Source organism: Trichoderma evansii (genome assembly GCF_050947405.1).
Source record: "Trichoderma evansii strain SZMC 28006 chromosome Unknown GGI43scaffold_22, whole genome shotgun sequence".
NCBI classification, from domain to species: domain Eukaryota; kingdom Fungi; phylum Ascomycota; class Sordariomycetes; order Hypocreales; family Hypocreaceae; genus Trichoderma; species Trichoderma evansii.
Window position 1 is genome coordinate 1 of NW_028145184.1, and position 21,915 is coordinate 21,915.

The 21,915-nt window shown below is 32.2% G+C and overlaps 6 protein-coding genes across 6 annotated transcripts; all 6 read right to left on the reverse strand.

Annotated features, from left to right (window-relative positions):
* Positions 1–1,620: 1,620 nt before the first annotated feature.
* On the reverse strand, positions 1,621–2,705 carry GGI43DRAFT_386874 (UbiD family decarboxylase; the record flags this gene model as incomplete). The annotated part of the gene is made up of 2 exons (XM_083203851.1): positions 1,621–1,656; positions 1,740–2,705. 2 exons carry the CDS (start codon positions 2,703–2,705, stop codon positions 1,621–1,623), a joined length of 1,002 nt encoding a protein of 333 aa, XP_083057163.1.
* Positions 2,706–3,505: 800 nt separating this feature from the next.
* Positions 3,506–4,572, reverse strand: GGI43DRAFT_413917 (UbiX family flavin prenyltransferase). Its single transcript, XM_083206964.1, has one exon. It carries the CDS (start codon positions 4,009–4,011, stop codon positions 3,634–3,636), a length of 378 nt encoding a protein of 125 aa, XP_083057164.1. The 5' UTR covers positions 4,012–4,572; the 3' UTR covers positions 3,506–3,633.
* A 298-nt stretch (positions 4,573–4,870) lies between these two features.
* On the reverse strand, positions 4,871–6,595 carry GGI43DRAFT_425003 (fungal specific transcription factor domain-containing protein; the record flags this gene model as incomplete). Its single annotated transcript, XM_083208446.1, has 6 exons — positions 4,871–4,955; positions 5,019–5,651; positions 5,686–5,793; positions 5,898–6,144; positions 6,231–6,487; positions 6,582–6,595. The coding sequence occupies 6 exons, from the start codon at positions 6,593–6,595 to the stop codon at positions 4,871–4,873; spliced, it is 1,344 nt and encodes a 447-aa protein (XP_083057165.1).
* Positions 6,231–7,442, reverse strand: GGI43DRAFT_413924 (Zn(II)2Cys6 transcription factor domain-containing protein). Its single transcript, XM_083206965.1, has 3 exons — positions 7,216–7,442; positions 6,582–7,141; positions 6,231–6,487 (listed from the first exon to the last, which is right to left on the reverse strand). Exons 1-2 carry the CDS (start codon positions 7,332–7,334, stop codon positions 6,652–6,654), a joined length of 609 nt encoding a protein of 202 aa, XP_083057166.1. The 5' UTR covers positions 7,335–7,442; the 3' UTR covers positions 6,231–6,487; positions 6,582–6,651.
* Positions 7,443–9,040: 1,598 nt separating this feature from the next.
* GGI43DRAFT_386877 (expansin module family protein) lies at positions 9,041–10,786 on the reverse strand (the record flags this gene model as incomplete). The annotated part of the gene is made up of 6 exons (XM_083203852.1): positions 9,041–9,576; positions 9,627–9,804; positions 9,853–10,068; positions 10,130–10,495; positions 10,542–10,644; positions 10,710–10,786. The coding sequence occupies 6 exons, from the start codon at positions 10,784–10,786 to the stop codon at positions 9,041–9,043; spliced, it is 1,476 nt and encodes a 491-aa protein (XP_083057167.1).
* A 7,292-nt stretch (positions 10,787–18,078) lies between these two features.
* On the reverse strand, positions 18,079–20,398 carry GGI43DRAFT_413935 (putative exoglucanase type C). Its single transcript, XM_083206966.1, has 3 exons — positions 19,509–20,398; positions 18,750–19,446; positions 18,079–18,686 (listed from the first exon to the last, which is right to left on the reverse strand). Exons 1-3 carry the CDS (start codon positions 19,964–19,966, stop codon positions 18,321–18,323), a joined length of 1,521 nt encoding a protein of 506 aa, XP_083057168.1. The 5' UTR covers positions 19,967–20,398; the 3' UTR covers positions 18,079–18,320.
* Between the last annotated feature and the right edge of the window lie 1,517 nt (positions 20,399–21,915).

The following is a 21,915-nucleotide window of genomic DNA, read 5'->3' on the forward strand; positions in this document are numbered from 1 at the left end:
AAAAAAAATATAATTTAATTATTATAATATATATATAATAATAAATAAGTAAATATTAAAATAAATAAATTAAATAATAAGTTAAATTTTAAAAAAATTAATATTTATAAAATTTTAAAAAAAATTAAAAAAATTAATTATAAATTTAAATTTTTTAAATAATAAAAAAAATAAAAAAAACTTATATATTTAATTTTTTATATATTATTATTAAAAAAAATATTAATTAATAAAAATATTAAAAAATTTATTTAAAATAAAATTATTATTAAAATAAAAATATAAAATTAAAAATATTAATATTATAAAAATAAAAAAAAATAATAAATAATATTATTAAATATAATAAAAAAAAAATATAAAAATTTATTAAATATTTTAAAAATTTAATAATATTAATAAAATTGTTTTATTAAAATTTAAAAATTATATTAATTTAAAATTTATTTTTTATTTTTTTAAAAAAATTTTAATTATTAAAATAAAAATAAAAATAATTTTAAAAAAATTAAACTTTAATTATAATATCATAATTTAATAAATAATTTTTATTTTTTTATATTTAATATATTTTAATTTATTTAAATTAATAATATTTTATATAATAATATATTTTATTTTTTTATATTATATTTTTTTTTACTTATAAAAATATTTAATATTTATATTTATATAATAATATTTTTTTTAAATTTTTTTTAATTTATTTTTTAAATAAAAATAATAAAAAATAATATATTTTAATTATTTTAAAATTAAATTTTAAATATTATAAGATAATTAATTTATATAAATATATTTTAAATAATAAAAAAAATTATTAAAAAATAGTAAATATTTTTTTTAATTTTTAAATATATAAAATAAATAATATTTATTTATTATTTAAATATTAATAATATTAAATTAAAATAAAAATTTATAATATAAAATTTTTAAATAAATTATTTTAAATATTTTATTTAATATAATAAAATTAATAAAATAAAAATTAAAAAATATTAATAAAAAATTAAAAAATAATTATATTTATTAAATAAAAAATATATTATTTATATTAAAAATTTTAAAATTTTAAAATTAAAATTAATTTAAAAAATATATTATATTATAATTTAATTTTTATAATTATAATAATAAACTTATAAAATAAATATAATTAAATTAATATAAAATTAATTTATTAATTATAAAAAAATTATTCAATTATTTAAATAATTTATTAATTTATAAAAAAATTATTAATTTTATAAAATAATTTATAAAACATTATTAAAATTTATAAATAATTTAATTTATTTAATTAAATATATAAACTTATTTTTTTATATTTATTAAAATAATTTAAATAACTAGTTATTAATATATTAATTATAATATAATTAAAATATAATTTATTAAGTCTTATTAACCTTAGTAATAACAGATTACTATTACTTATTATTATTACTTATAAATCCCTTAACTGCTCCGCTAATATAAACCTAGACCTCAGGTTTATCCCTTGGAAATCCTCTGTGTTACTAATCCCATCTAGGAACCTAGTGACCGGGTTGTCACACTGGCCCATAAATGGTGCAAATGCATTGACAGTTGGCAAGCCATCATTCTGACAGAGCTTCATAATATGTGCGGCTGCAAGAGGATCATGGTTTGCTATTTGTCGAAGTTAGAAGTGAACAAAGTATAAAATAAAAAGGGTGGGGAGGCAGGAAGCATAGATGAAATTCTAAACGCACAGTTTCATCCGTCAGACGACCAGCGGCCGATAAGGGCAAGATAGCGTCGTTTCGATATGTGATCTTCTTCACATGAAACACCGGAAATTGATTGACGCCGAGAAATGAGTAGCCGTGCATTTCGCCAAAAGGCCCTTCAGACGCTGTTTCGGTGATAGACATGGTGCCTTCAAACACGATCTCGGAATCTGCTGGAACTAAGAGATCATTGGTTTCGCATTTAACGAGTGGTACCGAAGAGCTAGTAAGAGCGCCAACATATCCAGCCTCACTTACACCATCGGGTAGTGGTAGACTGGACGCCATTATGGCAGCGGGAGGAACGCCAAATGCGAGAGCCCAAGGGCAATCTTTGCCTTCTGCTTTCCACAGCTCTAGCATCCTTCCAATGTGCTGCGGCACTGCAACCGCTCCTGTCAAGGTCTTCTTACTGTTGACCATATTGCGTGCGATGGACCAGTTTGTCAATTTACCGTCGGGAGACTTAAGAACGTGCATGCCAAACGTGTTGATATAGCGCCCGCCGTCTGAGAGATGGACCATAGGTGCAGGAATTGCTGTTAGGTCGATTTCATCCTCATTGATAATGTTCTCTTTGACTGGGCCAGTTGACACAATGGTTGGCTCAATAGGCTTCATGTCATTTGCGTTAACTATACGCTGTATGATATCTCGCATGCTGGCCGTCGAAGGTAGTCCCAGGTGGTATGCCAATCTAGCATACCTGTCTTTGCGCGTTCGACGTAGCGAGGCGGGCGCACCGAGAATCTGAAAAAATCCATTTTTGGCTCCAATTATGTTATTGAAAAGAGGAGCTTTATCATCAGTCTCGCACACTAGTCGCGTAATCGCGGCAGCCTCGAGATTGGCGTCAATTGGGATATTGATTTCTACAAGATCATTATCTTCTCTAAGAGTTTCGATGAATGAGCGGAAACTCAAAACGGGATTTCTCGTGGTAGGCATGGCAGAAAGTCAAATGTTTACTTTCTTAGTTTCCGGCTTATCCTGAAGTTGTTCTCCTGAGATCGTCAATTTTATCTGATGCAGGATGCTTAATCAATATGATAGTGATCTGCAGCAATAATCTTCAATTAAAGGCTTGGGAACTAAGGTTTTTATACTTTAAACTCTACTGAATATACTAATGATGAGTTCAAATCATCAATCGCCAGTATGCGTGATGTCAGTGGCCGAGGACTTGATAGAGATAATTCCTACTCGAGACTTGATGCTCTCGGTTCTCGGACCGAGATGTCGGAGCTTATAGCTAGCTTGAAGCCCCACCGGCTCGGGCCGAAGCCTCAATACGCTTATTGCCCGGCTGTATACTATTATCGCCCGACTGCATAGAAAGATATGTCTTGAAACTTGGTGCTAGAGATAGTAGGGGCCACAACCTTGGACTTGATCTACAAAAGTGTGGTAAGATTAATTAATGTTAGAGAGCTGTCGTATCGGCCTACATAGTAACGTTCACCCCGATCTAAGAAAAGGTAAAAGAGTTTGGAAGAAAATTACCTTTAGCGAGACTGGAGGGATGCTCGCGAAAGTGAAACCAGTCTTCTCCAATACTTTTTAGTCCATCACTCACTATGAGTATGATAGTATGATACTGGCAAAAGATCCTAGTCTCAATTACTATAGTAGGCTGTGCTGAGATAGGATAATCGCGCATTCTTCTCTGTAAAAGAGCTCGCACTTGTATTATGTCGAATTATTTGGACTACCTGTGTCTGACAAGCTAGGTTGTATACAGCATCATAGAACATGTAGCAAATATATATTTACAAAACATGAATTGCGATAAGATATTCGTACTCAAATATATCTCGAGATTGCGACTATGATAGTGGCGGTAAACGTAACAATCCTCTCAAATTACATCCCTAGCTCAATTTTGATCCTTCTTCCACCCAGTCCATCTGTCAAATTCCTTTGTATCTAGGTCGAACAAATCCAAAATTCGCCCAACGCTCTGGTCAATTAAGTCGTCGACGCTTGCTGGCTTAATGTATAAAGCTGGTACAGGAGGGAAGACCACGGCACCGGCCCGCGTGACTTGCAGCATGTTGCGAAGGTGTATCTCGCTCAAAGGTGTCTCACGTGCAACCAAGACCAGACGTCTACGCTCTTTCATCATGATGTCGGCCGTGCGTGATATCAGTTCATCGCAAAAGCCATTGGAAATCGCGGCGAGGGTTTTCATACTGCATGGGACAACAACCATGCCGTCAGTTCGAAATGAGCCGCTCGAGACAGCGGCAGTCATGTCGTGACTATTATAAACGTAGTCGGCCAACGCCCTAACATTCCAAGGACGGTAATCGGTTTCATATTTGAGCGTCTCTTTAGCCCAGCCCACTTGCTTATGATCAAGTGGGTTTCGACGTTGAGGCGACGCAATGTTAGGAGTACTTTGATACCCATGCTTGATCCAGTAGCTCCAGTCATAGCTACCACAATTCGCTTACGCTGAATGATTTGAGAATTTGCGTGCTGCGACATCTGTGCCTTGCTATCGGAGCTTTTGGAAGGGTGATCGACATCTGATTCGGAAACTGTCAAATCCGTTTTGTTATTAGACATTGAGAAAATGATACTATTGAATAAATGAAATAAGAAATTTTAAAAGATATTCATAAAATGCAGCTTGCGATTAGAATATTAGTGCCTGTGTAGACGGTTGCAAAAGTCAAGTGTCGGTGCTATGCGCACAACAGTACAAGTTCTGGACAACGCAATTTTCAGCTGTTCATGTAATCTTTTTTTTTTTAAAAAAAAAATCGGTCCTATTGGATATGTATTGTTCAGACAACAGTAGCCTCTCACAAGTTCACGTTATGCAATCTGCAGTGCACAAAAAGGTCATCTATTATCACATTAATAGGTCTCGTTTTTTTGAGACTAGTCTCCGAGATCCGAGGTCCGAGGCCCAATCAAGTTCGGAGCTCCCGAACTTGTGTGCGACACAACTTGTCAAAAACGAGGCCACTTCTTCAAGCCCATCCAAGTTTCGGATAGTGAATAATCGTCTCGCTAAAAGAACCCCTTGTCTAGCGAAAACTCGTAATCAGGCACTGTCATAGCCGTTAACAAGGAATTTTCAGTCGTGTTTCTAGCGGCTAAAATTACTCACCATTGATAATTGCTTTAACATACCCAAATGGGGAAATACTTGCGTCTCCCCAGTCTATAGTTTGGTCATTGTTCAGACTAAGAAATCAAGAGGTAAGAATGACGTGACACGGCAATGTTGAAACGATGGGGTTGACTGACCCGCTACTAAATGCTGCTGGGAGTATAATTTCTGCCGAAGCCTCGCCGTGTTGTAGCTGGCTTGATCTCCGCAGTGCATTCTGAACAGCCACAAAAGCCCGAGCATGCCGCTCTGAAAGCCATTTCACACTATCCTGGAGTGTAGGGTTTGTGGCGGTGGTTTTACTACTCCGTCCCGCGGACAAGAACACTTCGATTACTCTGCGCTGCAGGTCTTGACATCCTGAATCATCCCTCGTCTCATCCCACATACTAAGCAGTAGACTGCAGCTGAGCACATTATGGACGGTTGTCCATATTCGTAGAGACATAATACTAAGTGCTGTCAGGTCAAGAAACACCTTCAGGGTATCCATAAGGCTTTCTTTAATGCGACTACGCAGCGTTTGGAGTAGTGGATCGTCTCTTTGTGCAATGGATGGCCGAACGGCAGGGCGACATATGACGGATATATTGAATGATACGTGAATTTTGCAGATGAGATGTTCCAAATGCTGGTGTAAGTTCCGACACATATCACGGCTCAAGAGATGGGGCTCACCACGGCGATAGCAGTCGCTGATGTCTTGGATTAGATGAGTGGCCACAGCGATTTCAGGCATAGCCTCTTTGCCCATGACATCTACGGCGATTCTCTGCAGATGGTGCATGCATTATGTCGATGTACGTTAAAAGATCAGCGCTTTGGGTTATAGGCGACATCCAGTGGCTTCTTATGATGGTAGGTCGACCCTGGCAGAGGCTCAAAAGACTGTCTTGCCATACAGTAGAGTCCCTTCATTGCATAGTTAGTTATGTGTGGCTCTCAGGTGGGGCGTGTTTTGCTGCAAAGCAGAAAAGCTACAAAGCTTGAGAGCGGGTGAAGAGTGGTGGGCTTACCAAACAGCTCTCACCTTGCTACCGACCTCTCCCGGCTTTTGCCTGACAGATTCTATATGCAGTCCCAAAGCCTGTGCCAATCTGACGGTGGTTCCAAGTAGAACCCATGCACCGTCTGACTGTCCCAGATTTTGAAGGGTATTTCCAAGGATTAAGAGAGCTTGGATGATATCAAGTGAAGGGCTAAAAAGATAGTTGGCTAATTGTAGGGCCTTGAAGGTGCGCCCAACTGCGTACATGTTAGGAGCTATTGACGTCGGTGATAAAATTGCCGTCATGGAAAGATATAGGAGAAGGATTCACGCGGAGGACAACTGAACAGATGATTCTTACCCAGTCGTAAGCGGCGCTCATGGCACTCGGACATTTGAGGCAGTGAAAAATGGCAACCTGAAGCCAGCGTAGCAAGAAGGAGAGCGATGAAAGCAATCGACTTGTTGCTAAACCATTGTTCACTTATCTTGTCTCTGTCCCCCAGTTGGCCGCTGTCCAGAGCTTGAAGATATCGGCACATGTCGTATTCGAAGTGGTCAATGTTGAATAGTATGGGGTTGAACGGATGCGCGGAAGAACGGTATAGCGGAAAGTAACTACGACATAAACCATTATTTAAACGGGCAGATAGCGGATTATCATCCAGCTGGTTTCAAAAGATGTAAGAGTAGGTAGCTCGCATTCACTAACGTCAAAGCCTCCATTTTATCCGGAAGGATATTCTGCAAGGCAATCCATCGCGCCCGAGGAGTTGTGGTATCTAAGAAGGGATCGATCGCGAATGTGTTTTTTGCAAGCCAAGAATTGGGGCTGCATCTTCGGCGATGTCCCTGAATGAGTCAGGATCGAGCAGATGCAGCTGTGTAAGTATGGAAGTGCCACCAGAGTAAGGCTGCTCATTTGGATCGCGATTAGAGGCGGTTGGCGTGACAGTACTTAAAACTTCTTCCGTTGAGCGGTGTATCGCAGCAGAGTTTCCAGGTGAGGCGCCAATTCTCGGCGAAGCGAGCGGCTCAGCCTCGTTGGTACCGTCGTCGCGCGCGATAATTGGATTTGTCTGGGCTAATTGTATTCCAAAAGAGCCGTTCCATGATGGGCGGTTTGCTGAAGGAGAATGTCGCGTTGCTGACGCTCTCTGTTGATCATCTGGTTCGCTGAGTGTATATACGCAGATGTCAGGATGGCCTCTTTTGAGACACGTCCGGCAAGGCTGAGAATGATCACATTTGACTTTCCGGTGGCGACAGGGGCTATAAGCAATAAGTATACGTAAGGATTGGTAAGATGCGGATAGGTGAGGCAGCATAGAGATTGATGAACGTACATGCAAGCTGGACCTCGATATACACGTTTAGCACGGAGCACGCGATTGATTCTATCTTGGTCTACTGAGTCCGCTGTATCGCCGGAGATTGCATTGGTTTGTCGAGACAACGCATCCATTGCAACATGCGGCCAGAAAATGGTGTCAATTTTATGCAGTATATAATAGTAGGTATTCCAAGATATTTTAATTTGGCAAATAGCAAGTACTGTCAAATTCGGGCAAAATCCGATTAAAAGAGTGTGCAGATTACATGCAAGAGCGCAGGCTAATTTGCTAGCAGTACCCTTCTGTTATACTCCGTACATTAGTAAGATTTCAGGCACAAACCCCACTGGTAGAGCGCCAAGGCTTTTCTATTTATTTTTGCCCAATTATTGTTACAGCGTATAACGTATCTACCTATGATAAACAGTAATAATTATATCCTTGATCAGACTTGTTACTTCGAATAATTGTATTTCAGTTTTATATATATTTCGTGATATATATAAAGCACGATATAGAGCTTAATAGACTTTTGTACACTTCATTAACAATCTCGGTCGCAAAAGCAATAATGGCCTGTGCTTCTTAGATGAATTTTATGTTGCTCCTTGATTCGGGAGTCATTTCCTCTCCAACTGTGGTATTACCGTAAACCCTGTCGATTTTCTTTTCTAAATTGATAACAGTATCTGCTAGGACCTCCTTCCGCTTGAACTACTCTCTTTTCATGCCGTTGCTTATGGGCCATCGCTAACTGCGGAGACGTCAAACTTAAATGAAAAGGTTTAGGGTATACCTCAGCTAAATAACGCGTTTCTATTCTTTAATTGTTCGATGATTCCAGAGGCGAAGGCACTAGCTACTACGAATGACCTAGTCTTCGTTATAGCTTGGTAGGTAAAAGTGGTCATCTTCTTTCCTGAACCTTAATCATTTCCAGTCAACGCGAACATGCCTACATAGCGCCTACACAATATACCTCACATCACGGAACTGTGGCTCGTCTTAGCATAGCCCTAGTCATCCGGGGATGGTAGCCTACCCCTTATTGGCCAGTCCAGTAACGCCACCCACGAAACCACGCCAGCGTCAAATTGGTAGTGCTCCGTAGTCCAAGTACCGTCCCAGCAGCTCTGGCAGACTTCGGCAGATTTCCAGTAGTCGAGTGCTTTGACACGCCGCCCCGTCGCCAAGGACCTCAGCGTGTAGGTAATGAGCAACTTATATGGTCGACTGCTCCACCCAAACAGTATGGCAGTTTGGAATTCCCTGATATACTCAGGCAAAGGATGCAGCAAATCTTCAATTTATCAGCGTTTCTTGCCTTATCCGGGGGAATCATAAATACAATGCTGAGATTTTAGGCCAATATGTCTTTCTTGGTACTATCGCGCTGCACTAATATCGCATATCAAGAGTTGTATCTACTGGAAGAGTACAACTGTGTCGCCGTAATACAAAATCAATTTATTGTCTGTTGAGAATATAGAGATAATTCCAATTTTCACATTATTGTAATTCTCTTTCATTGGTTTGTGAGTGTGTAATTACTAACAAGCATACTCTCGGGCAAGAATAAACGGCGTTGTACTTGTTGCTAGAAAGGATTTATAGAATGAGAGAGATTTAGGTACTAGCAGCAGCGCTCCTTTTGCATAGCACAATGTATTCTAATCTTGTCTGTTAGAATTTTGCTCAAGTATTGCAAATAATTGCTAGCAAGCTATAGTTTTAAAGGAGTCTAAAACATACATGTGCATTTGAAAATTCAGAACAAAGGATAAGTGGCAGCATGAATAAAAATATTACCAAGAACGGCCCCCTTGGTCATATATTTTTAGTTCTTACTAAATTGTACACCAATGTCAATGTAATAGAAGTTAGGATCTGCCGTCGCTGGTGGAGTGAAAGTCTTTATAGCTTGTTCATTAACGATCTGCTCTCCTGTTGGGCTGGTCAAACGAACTCCAACCGGGAGGTTGAAAGGCCCCGACCCTTGCGGAATTACCCAGCTACCATAGCGTTCTTGCGGACGGCTACTAGTGTAATTTGGATCATGTACTAGAGCAATCCAAGTGTTCGAGTCTGCGCCTTTGATCTCAATTTTTGTGACAGACCCAGGTCCATTGGTGTTGACGGCGGTGATGGCAAAGTAGTACGGACCTCCGCCGTTTCGAAGCCATATGTAAACATTGCCGAGTTTAGGGCACTGTACTCTCCTATAACGTGTTGGAATCACACCATTGTTGAGAGAACCATTGCCCTGTAATCGGCCCATAGCAATATCAGAGAGATCAAGATGAATGCTGCCAGCTGGAAGAGGACATCCGTATTTGAAATCGATTTCTCCGCAGTGATCAGCGCCGGGGCCACCTGTAATAGATTAGAGAATGTTGGTGATATACAGTAATGAGTTTTCTTACAGCACCACTTGGAGTTCGCGTTACAGGGGCAGCTGTCTACGATTTCCAATGTGATCGGATCCGTATAACCAGCTTCTCCTACAGCATAATCGGTACCGTCAGGCTTGGTTTGGATAAGTTCGATGCATTCACCACAAGAAAGATAGTTATCGAGATTCCCCGTCAGAGAAGGCCAGAACTAAAATGTGATCAGCGCAGAAGATAGATTGGCAAAATTCATTCTTACCTGCGTGTAATAATCTCCATTTGGTGCCGCAAAATTTCCACGGAGGGTAGTGCCGGTAGGATCTTTGCAAAGCAGAGGGTACGCCGTACAAAAAGCATCACAAGTCGTACCAAGTAGTGGGTCCGTCCAGTTCGCCGTTACACTGCCTTTTGTGCATAGACCATAGAGGCCGAAGCCACAAGCTCCGCCGCTGGTTAAACCGAAGTGAGTGGATCTCTATTAGAAGCCCAAAAGTCAGTATACCAAGAGCTATTCGCGATTGATTTAACTGTCTTACACTGTAATGCCAGCTCTCATTATTGCTAACGGTATGGACCTCTGGATACATAGTTCCGGACATGCAATCTGCCGAAGGTGGTGTAATGCAGTCACTGCAAGTGCAGCTCTCTGAGGTATCATCCGTGGCACAGTACGATGGACAACACACATTGTCAACCAGGGTCCACGAGCCGCAGCTGGACGCAGCAATACTTGGGTAAGGAGACTGTGAATGGAGAGCAACAGTAGAGGTATCAGTGGTGGTATATGTGGATACGCCGGTTGACTGTCCCACAGATGAGCCTACAGATGAGCCCACAGATGAGGATTGAGAATGAGGGATCGAGGTAGCTGTAGACGATGATCCAGTAGGACCGCTGCCACCCTGTATGATGTTAGAATGGCTCTATAAAAACAGCCATAGCTCATACAGTTGATGGAACACATTGAGAATAGTAATCATTTAGCACGTTGCACTGGGCGCCAGAAACGCAGCATGTCGCACCGGACCATCCGATGCCTCCACATTGGCCACTGAATTGCTGTTAGCAATATGTAATTTTTTTCTCATTGTTTTCTATTGCCTTGACTTCACTCACTATAAGGCCGCACAGCTCTGCTGGACCGTGCGAGAAACGAGGCCCGCTAGTACCAGTAGGCTAAGTTTACGCAACATTCTGAATATTACGGCTATTTTGGGAGGGTATCAAAATTCAAAATTTCTCAATATCATCTTGCTCCATTTGGCTTTATATATAAGGCTCATTAATTTAGTAAATGTTGCATACAGAGTGAGAAAAGCTGTATATGAGGGGGTTGTCATTTAGGCTGAGTTTTCACCAAAGTTTACGGGTCGGGTAAGCGGATGCCCCTGTTTAAGAGGTTTTGTCCTGATTATGCATCTGTTGAGAACACGAAGTTAGCGAAATGAGCCTACGGGACGTAGTGACCGAGATAGAAAGAGCCTAGTCATCAAATATCAGGTGGTTAATAGCGGAGTGCAACGCTGGGACCCATTTGACAGGTGTCTAAAGGCTAAAATGGTATTTAAAATGGTTATAGTGATATAGGCTGCTGCTTTAGGATATTTGAGATACTTAGAGACCTGTGGCATTAAATAGGCTTAATTTCCACGATTCTTACAATGCAGACCCTCATACACTACTTTTTGGAAGCCCACAGTTACCATTAATCTTTTCCAATAGCTCTCATTTCAGTTCTTGATTTATGGGAGCCATTGTTAGAACTTACAGTAGTGGCACACGAGTACCAATATTATTTTATTTTTTATGGAAGTACTAAATAGATTGAGTGGCACGAGAAAGAGCCACGCTTAAGACGATTAATTCAGAAGCATTTGTTATAAATCATGCCCGACTTAGAAAGAGCCTCCATCAATATTATAATGCTCTAAACTCTGTACATTACCTTTGTTCTAGCTGTACTACCATAAAATATGCTGTCTACCAGCCCCGCGTTTCCCAATGTTGTGTCAGCAGATTTTCGGATAAGATCTAACCCTTGGCAAGTTGTAATACTCGTAAAATTCTCTGCATAAAATTATCTTGCACCCATATTCGATTCAATTCGTCAGATTAGGTCCAAAAATCTGCTGGTATAAAATAATTCCACTCAGTAATTTATTTTCGTGCCTGTAATATACGACTCTTTTGACAAGAAAGGCAATCAGACCTAGTCCCCCGCCCTATAATCAGGCAGCCAGGGCGCGTTGTGGCGTTGAAAGATATGTATTATTGGCCAGTGAATTGTCATGAAAAAGGAGAATAATATCTCACGTATATAATTCCTTTAAGAGGTTTCATTTAAGGCATGTTCTTACATGAATTTGAAAGGTATTTCTATAGCTTTTTTAATATTATACTAAAATTTTAAATAGAAATTATTTTCAGTTATTATAAATTGATATGGCTATAGAACTAATACATAATTGCTTTTATAAAGCTTTACAAGAAACAATTTCTACGAATTTTATTGCATCTTAGGGTAGGCCTCTGCTATAGTATTGCATAGCTAGCTTATGAAACATGCGGCAGGCGTTGTTAGTATTCCCTAGCTACTTTAGATGAATTCTCCAATTTAATTTCCTTCCAATTTATTATATAAACTCTGTTGTACTTTACAGCTAAAGTCGCGAATATTAAGCTACTGCTTCTACTGCTTCTACTACTTCAAGTATTATCTAGTAGTTAAATATTTTAATACCTATGCTGACTGCCTTGTTAAATTACGGCCGGGTGCTGGATAATGAAACTGGGTTATTAAATAATAATTCGCTTTTGAATATAATTAGGGAGGGTCTATCTAGGGTAGCCCACTGTGTAATCGGCACCCCGGGAGGTCGGCGTGGGATTTATATTAAAACAGTTATTTTTAAATTTATTATATTAAATTAAAAAAAAAATATAAATATTATAAAATACTTGTTTTATTATATTTTATTATTTAAAATTTATATAAAAATATTTTTAAAATAATAATAATAATAATAATTTTTATATAATATATTTTTAAAATTTAAAAATTAAAATTATTAATATTTTTTAATATTATAATTTAATTAATTTTTTTATAATAATTATAATTTATATAAGTAAAAAAATAAAATATTTTATAAATTAATTTATTATTATTAAAATAATATTAATTTTTTTTTTTTTATATAATATTATTAAAAAGCTAGTAATAAAATGTATTAATAATTTTTTTATAAATTCTTAAAGAATTAGTAAAAATTTAAATTTATTATATAACTTATATTTTTAAAATATATTTTTTTAATATATTTTATAACTAGTTATATATTTTTTAATATTTTAATTTATATAATATTAATAAAATTTTTATTAAATAAAATTTAAAATATAAGTTATTTTAAAATAACTTGCTAAAAAATTATTATAATATAAATAAAAAATTTTATTTATTAAATTAATATTATTAAAACTAAAAATATATTTTTTATATATAATATTTTTTTTTTATTTAATAATTATATATTAAATTTTTAATAAGTATTTAATTTAATTTTTTATTTTATATATTTTTAAATATTAAAATTATTTATTTATAATTATTATATTATTTTTAATAAAAATATTAATATATTTATTTAATATATATTTCTTTTATAATTATTATAATAATAATAATAAATTAAATAATTTTTTTATAATAAAATATTTTTATAATTTAATTAATTAATTATTTAAAAACTAATAATATTTTATTATTAATATTTTTAATATAAAAAATTTTTTTTTATAAAAATATTTTATTATATTAATAATAAATTTAAAAAACTTTTTTTATAAAAAATATTAATTATATTTAAATTAAAAAAATATATTAAATTATTTATTTTATATTAATTTTAAATATATTTTTAATTATTTTTATTATAAATATAAATTATATTTATTAATATAATTTTTTTATAATTTTAAAAAAGTTTAATTTTAAAAATATTTAATTTTAAAAAAATTAAATAATAGCTAGTATAATAGCTTTTAAAGCCTGTTAAAGTTTTATTTAATTATATTATAAGTAAAAAAATATATATTAAATAAATTTTTATAAATTTATTTAATTACTTATATAAAGCTTTATAATTATAAGTAAGTAAAATTTAAATTTATAATATTTTTTATATAATAAATTAATTTTTTAAAAATAATATTAATTAAATTATTTTTTTTTATTTAATATTTTATAATAAAATTAAATAATATAAAATATATATATTATTAAATTTATTTTTTTAATAAGTATAACTATTATATAAATATTTATAAATTTAAATAATTAAAAAAAATTTTAATAAATTTTATAATCTTTTTAATATAATATTATTAATATTATTTAAATAATTTTATAATAATAAATATTTTTTATTTTAAAATATTATAATTTAATTTAATTTTAATAAACTTTTTTAATTAAAATATTATATAATAATAAAATTCTTATTATTATAAATTTAAAAATATTTATTTTAATATATATTAGCTTTTTAAAATTAAAATATTAAAATAATAAAATATATTAAAAAATAACTTTTAAATTTTAAAATATCTTTAATTTAATAAAATTTAAAAAAATATTTTTATTATTTTTTTTATTTTTATTTTTTTTTAATAAAATTATAATTATTTTAAAAAAACTTTTTATAAAATAATAATAAAAATTATAAAATTATAAAAATATTTAAATTTTTTAAAAAATATTTAAAAATAATTAAATAATAATTATATTAACTTATATTAAATTTATAAAAAGTTTTTATTTAAAAAAATAAAATTTAAAAATTTAATATAATTTTAATAAGAAATATATTTTAAAAGCTTAATATATAATTTAATTTAATATAATAATATAAAAATTTATTAAATATATTAAATATAATTTTTTTTTATTTTAAAAAAAATAAAAATATTATTTAAATATATTATATAAATAATATTAAATAATTTTTATAATATTTTATATATATAATATTAAAATATAATAAAAATATTAATAAAACTTATAAGTATTATTAAATATTTAAAATATTTATAATATATTTTAAAAATAATTTTTTTTAATAATATAAATATAATAATAAGTATTTTTAATATTAATTTTTATAAAATATTAAAGTTTTTAAATATAATTAAAAATTTTTAAAATAAAAAATAATAAATAATAATTTATTTTTATTATTTTATTAAATTTATAATAATTTATATATAAATATAAAAAATTATTTTTTTTAAATATTTTTATAATTTTTATAATTTAATTAATAAAAAAAGTAAATAATGTTATATAATAATAAAATACTAAGTAAAATATTAATAATATAATTAATAATTTAAAAAAAAAATAATAATTTTAATTTTTTAAAATTAAATATATTTATAAAATTTTATAATTATAAGAGAATTTTATTAATATTTTAATTAAATTTTTTTAAAAAAATAATTTAATTAAATATTTTAAAATAATAAAATTTTATAAATTTATATAAAAATTAAATTTTATTATTATACTAGTTTTATTTAAATTATTATTAATAATTTTAAATATTAAAATATATTTTTTTATTTAAAATAATAAGTATTTTTAATAATAAATTCTTTTTTTAATTTTATAAAATTTTATATATTTTATATAAATATATATAAATTAATAAATTTATTTTTAATTATTTATAATAATAATAAAAATTTTTTATATTTTTTAAAAAAATAAATTTAATTAATTTATTATAATTATATTAAAAAAATATTATATAAAAATAAAATAAAAGCTATAATATTTTATAAATTATATATTAATAAAATTAATTTTATAATTAATATTTAAATTAATATATATATTAATAAAATTTTATTTAATAATTTATAAAAATACTTATAATTTTTATTTTACTTATAATTTAAAAAAATTATTAATTATAATAAAAATAATTATTTTAATTATTTAATATTTTTTAAATTACTAGTTTTCTTTTAATTAAAATAATAATTAATTTAATAATTAAAGCTTTTATAAATAAAATAATAATTTTATTTTAAAATTTTATTATAAGAGTTATAATAATAATAAGTAATTAAAAATATTATTATTTTTATATATTTAATATATTATAATTTTATTATTTAATTTAATTTTATAAAATAAGTTATAATTTTTTATAAAAAAAATACTTATTATTTTTTATTAATATAAAAAAAATATTTTTTAAATATATTTAAATAAATATATATTTTTTTTAAAAATTAATTCTTTTTTATTAAATTATTTTAAAAATATAAAAAATATAAGTTTTTAATAAATTATTTTTTAAAATTTTTTTAATTTTAAATAAAAATAATTTTTTTTTTAATTTATTAAAATATTACTTTTAATTTATTTTAATATTATTATTTATATTATTTAAAATTAATATAATTTTTTATTTTTTTATTTTATATTTTTTTAATATTTTATAAAAAATATATTTAAAATTATTAAATTATTTATTATAAATTTAAAAGTTTATATTAATAATTATTTAATATATATTTTTAATTTTAACTTTTTTTTATTACTTATAAAAAATTATTTTAATAATACTAGTAATAAAATAAAATAATTTTATTTTTTTTATTAATAAAAAATTAATTTATTAATTAATTTTATTAATTTTTAAATTTTTTTAAAATTTTTAATTTTTAAATAATAATTTTTAATATTATATAATTTTTTTATAATTTAATAAAATTAAAAGCACTTATATTATTTATAATAAAAGTTATTATAAGTTATAAAAAACTTTAAGTATTTTTTTTTAAAAAAATATAAGTATATTAAAAATATTAAAATATATAATTCTTATTAATATTATTACTTAAGTAATTATAAAAAAAATTTAAAAATTATAATAAAAAATTATTAATAATAGCTAGTTAAGTAAGTAATAATATATTAAAATATTTAAATTTAAAAATTATTTATAATTATATAATTTTAATATTTTATAAAAAAAAACTTGTTAAAGCCCCAGGGGTTATATATTATAACTTTTAGCCCTAGTACCTAGCTATTAATTTAAAAAACTAGTAAAACCTTGTTACACTTATAAAAAAATTAAAAATATTTTTTTTTTTTTATAATTAAATATAAATTAATAAAATTTATTAAAAAAATACTAGAAAATACTAGTAATATACTAATATTTTTATTATTTATTTATAATATAATAATAAAATAATTAATTTTAATTAAATGTTAAATTTTTTATAATAATTTAAAAATATAATATATTTAATATAAAAGGGTACTGGTTTTATAGTAATACTAATTATATAGTAAGCTACCCTAATATATATATTTTATATTTAAAAAAGTAAAATTTATACTGCTTATAATTAATACAAGTAAAACTAAAAAAGAATTACACTAAGCTCCTTAAAATAAATATATTTAACTAACCCTAGCTTACACATTAACATTAACTAATACATATTATAATTTAGCATATAAGTGTTATAATATAGCAGATATGAGCTGTAACTTAATAGATAAGTATGTAATATAGCATGTGAGCGCTGTATTTTAGTGAATAAGCGCTGTAATTCAGTGCGTAAACATGATCCATAGCCGAGTGCTTTAAGTTAGAGTATTTTCATCTTACACGCCCCGCTTTTTAGATACAGAATACACCTGCTTGGATACCGGATAGGCCTCCCCATAATTATGATGAACTCGTGCAAAACAAGTAAGAAACTTTATACATAATCGCTAAGTATTTGGAAACTATTGCCACAGGTTATAATATATTCTAAATCTTTCTGGTAGGAGCTTCCATTAGTCCTATGCAGGGTTGCCACATTAATCAGTAATCTTTCGTAATTCGTTTCGTTACTACAATTAATTTCGTATTTCGTTAATGAAAAACGAAAATAAATAGTTCTCTTCACTTTCCTGACGAATTAAATTCGTTTTCTTCAGCTTTTTAAAAAAAACTAATTTATTTTCATCTTCGTTTTCATCAATAAGCTAAGTAAATTTGTTATTTACTTAATAAACTAAGTTAAATAAGTAAAATAAGCGAAAGATTTAGCTATAATAGGTATAGCTCTTGCCTCATTAGAATAGAAGATGAATTTAGTAACGAATTTAGTAACGAATTTCGTATTTCATTAATAATAATTGAAGAAAGATGAAATACGAATTTTTCTATTTCATATTCATCAGATTAATAAAGAAAGTGAGTAAATTCGTATTAACGAATTTACTCGTAGTTTCGTTTCTTCAGGCAACTGACGATACGAATCGTTACTAGATGGCAACCCTGGTCCTATGTATGGTGTCGGCTTAGGAAGCTTACGGCACGCACTTTTCATGATCATCTGACTCTTGTAGCGCGTTTGGTACTCTGAAATCTTGTAGTATGAAAACAATCGGGGCAAGGAGCATAGGTTTGTTTAAACTTTTTCATATTCTTTCTATATAAAACACTTATAGTAAAGTATTCACAGGCGTTTGGCCATTTTTTGCCAAGCTAATGTGCATTCATTGCGGAAGCAAGTAATTGAAGTTCCACCGAAATAAAACGAACGTGTACTGTTAGCAGCAATAGACACAATAAATTGAGTCTTAAGAACAGCTAAATAGTGCGTTACTTCATAACCTTTGCACCATAAACAGCTCTCACTGTCATTTTACAAGCACTGAGAGTAGAATGGGTTAAGGACCTGGCAAGTGTAGCCGCTAGCACACTGAGTGGGACCGCTGTAGCCAGTACCACCGCATTGTCCATAGTGAGTCTGAGTCGGGCCGGTAGAGCTTCCAGTGCTGGATGGGCCTCCTGGAGTCGAAGTCGGGGTGCCAGTTGAGGTGTTGCCGCCGGTGCTACCAATAGGTCCAAACTTGATGTTGGAGAAGACAACCTTGGAGTTAGGGGACTGCTGTTCGATAGTGGCGGGAACACCAGAGCTGGTGGAGCAGGTTCCTCGGGCGGCTCCAGGGGTAGAAGCGGTGTCGTTGGTTGGGTAGGTAGAGTCCAACCAGAGCATATCGGCGTAGTACTAAGTCATTAATCTGTCAGCTAATTCTTACTAGTTTTGTCAAACGCCGCATCCTTTACTCACATCATCCCACAAGCTCATGACCAGAACCATGCCTCCAGAGAGGGCCTGGTTGAATTGAGTGAGACCACCTTTGTCTGTGAAAGAAGTGCCACCAAAGGTTGCCTCTTCAGCTGCACAGTATGCGCTGTTGAGAGTGTTGCCAGTGTAACCATTGATGTTCTGAGCGTTGGGCTGGACAAACTTGACTCCGTTCTGGACGTAGTATCGGTTAATACCAGAAGTGCTGAACTGGGTAACAACGGTAAGCTTCTTGGTAGTATCAAGCGTAAAGCCAGATCCTGGGCCATAGAATGTGTGGTTACCCAAGCGGTATGGGTTCCAATCACAGCCATCAGGATCGCAAGTGCCGCCATATCTGTTGGTAGAGTAGGTACCACCGCAAGCATCACCGTCGCACATAACCTGGCCGACAGTCTCGCAAGGGTGAGGAGTCACAGCCTGAGAAATTGAGTTGGCCTCCCAGATATCCATCTCAGAGCAGCAGCTTCCATGTCCACCAATACCAGTGTTGGCGTTGTTGGAAGATGGCTGCCAGCCGTCAACGTTGGCCTCGCCATTGATGAACTTAAGATCACGAGGGCACTGGCTGTCGCAGTATCCAGTGCCGTATTTTGCACCAGCTTTGTTTCCGGGATACTTGGATGCACCACCATCTGAGTCCATAGACACGAAGTACAGAGCTCCGTTCAAGCCACATCTGATGATACCCATGTTAGCTTAAAATCATCTCTAGATTTCCTCTGAATGCGGAATACTCACGGCAACTGAGACACATCAACATCGAAAGAGAACTCGTTGCCCTGGAGAGTAAACTCTTGGTAGGCACTGTCGGATGACATCAAGTACAGGCGAGCACCAACGTTCTTGTTCTGCGACTGAGTGACAAAGTCGATAGTGAGTTGATCGCCGCTGGTGGTGACTCCATAAGTTCCCGAATAATTAGCTCCCTCCAAGCAACAGTTTGCCGCACAAGTTGCGTCATCAGGGCACAGGGTAGCATCCCAGGTATTGCCAGTATAACAGTTGTTACCGCTGGGATAAGCGTGAGTCCATCGCCAGTTAGCATCAAGAACAACTTGGCCTGCTTGAGTTGTGCAGCCACTTGATGTGCACTTCGACCATGACAGAGCTGGGTGAGTCTCTGCCTGGGTGGTGCAGACTTGCTGAGCCCGAACAGCGGCCAACAAGGCCGAGATCGCGGCCAATTTCTGGTACATGATGCGCAACCTTGAATTGACTGAGATTGTATGCTTCAAAGGTGATGTGTAAAACTCATGAAGAACTCGAATTGATGAGGGTAGGACTATCAGATTATATACAATTTTCACCTCGGACGTTTCGAACAACAACGTTATGCCTCTCGGCTATTGTGGTTACCTAGCCTGCCTATTCAGTTCAATAACAAGCATTAGCTTCTTACTCTCTACAAGCAGCATATGTTCTCCCAGATGGCAAAAACGATGTTACACTCCTATCACGCTAAATGCCTAAACATACGGCTAACCAATTTGAAAGCCCGGCTCCTTAGGCAAATTAAGCCTGTATCGGATTGCCAAGGTTTAAAATGAAATTTTATGAAGAAGTTTCCGCTAAGGCAGCATAGCAATGTAAATTTGAGTTATTAATGTTCATTGTTCTACACGTTTTGAATTTCAAATATCTTGAGTATATGTTCATGCTACAATCTAGTGTTCCAGCAACGCTATGCAATAACGGATAAGCTCACATGAAAATATTACGACGTATTAAACGCAAACCTGAGGCAGCTAAAATTAAACTTGAGCGCAAGACAGCAACGTGGGGAAGTGGGGCGGATTGTTACTTTATAGCCCCACGAGTCGTTGCTAAATGATGGTTACTTTAGCCACTTAATTAGTACGGGACCTTTAGCCGCTAACCTACAAAAGCTCTTTAGCCTTTAACAGCACTTGGATACTTTTAGCCAACAGTTTTGAAACGCTCTCATGTACTGAATATGGAGGATAGTAGTAGCGAATTACCTCCACAGTGGCTGTATTACTCCGATAGCATATAGCCTAACCCGATCGCCAATGCTAAACAAGGGTCCGCTGCATTTACCCCTAAAAATTACAGTCTAAGGTAAATATAAAGCCATAAATCTCCGTTAAATCATCCTGGACACCTGATAGCTGTGGAGTGTTGTAAGCCCTATACTTAAAAGCACTCTCTTTCCCTTTAGTAATCCCGATACATCTATGCATAGGAATATCCGATTGTTATCTGGCTTTTTATGCTTCTTCTATTTTCTTCCTTCTCTTATCCTTTCTTTGGACCTCTCGATAGCCGGATTTTTAGGTCTATGGATCCGTCCGGTGAAACTTGCACAGCTGTGTTGCCTCTTCTATGGAGTACACTAAATGGTTTTAAGCATAGACTTGCGGTGGATAATCAAGGAACAATTTTGAACACGACCCTGCAATGCGGATTGGCCGATGAATATTGCAGAATTTGAAGTAAAAGACCATGAGAGAATAGATGTCTGGAAAATGGATTTAAGGTGAAAAATAAGAGAGACGTAACGAATGATAAATAATATGAAACTTTGGTATTTGCAATTTAAAGTCATGTAACACCATGAAGAGCAAATCATATGTCTTTATGGGTAAAGCTTTCGAAAACAGTAGAGAGAATACGGGTTTCGATTTCTCATTATAATTAAAAGGATTAATGTCTGACGGCTAATCCTTTTCAACGGTGGAGTTACACCAATGGAATTCTTTATATGCTGAACGGCGCATATCCATAGAAGAGTAAATGATTGTGATATAAGAAAGTAAAAATGCCGTAGCTAAACAGCTCTACATCCGCATCGTAAAACTATTTAACATGAAAATGCTGACTAATTTATAAATGAGCATTCATTAGCTAATTGATAGAATAATGAGACTTCTTACCTGCAAAATATGTTTATTAAGATTTTGCTTGCCTCTATGATAAAATAGAGCACCTTTTAATCGAAGATGGTGGTGTAACGTATGCAGTTTATTCACGTTACATTTGGGTACAATTATATTCCTGATCACTTGTACCAAGTGTAAAATACACATACTTGTGTGGAAACAGCCCAAATTCTAAATAGTTTTAATGCTGATAAATATATCCTTTGATATACCTACGTATTGGTACGGACGCGCCGAGCTTCCAC

Excerpts from the sequence above, each read along its gene's own strand:
- GGI43DRAFT_413935 (XM_083206966.1), bottom strand. The coding sequence starts at position 19,966 with ATGTACCAGAAATTGGCCGCGATCTCGGCCTTGTTGGCCGCTGTTCGG. Across the intron at positions 19,447-19,508 it reads GTTGATGTGTCTCAGTTGCC|ATGTGGCTTGAACGGAGCTC; the intron begins GTGAGTATTCCG and ends GGGTATCATCAG. Across the intron at positions 18,687-18,749 it reads TCATGAGCTTGTGGGATGAT|TACTACGCCGATATGCTCTG; the intron begins GTGAGTAAAGGA and ends TTAATGACTTAG.
- GGI43DRAFT_413917 (XM_083206964.1), bottom strand. The coding sequence starts at position 4,011 with ATGACTGCCGCTGTCTCGAGCGGCTCATTTCGAACTGACGGCATGGTT.
- GGI43DRAFT_413924 (XM_083206965.1), bottom strand. The coding sequence starts at position 7,334 with ATGGATGCGTTGTCTCGACAAACCAATGCAATCTCCGGCGATACAGCG. Across the intron at positions 7,142-7,215 it reads TATCGAGGTCCAGCTTGCAT|CCCCTGTCGCCACCGGAAAG; the intron begins GTACGTTCATCA and ends TATTGCTTATAG.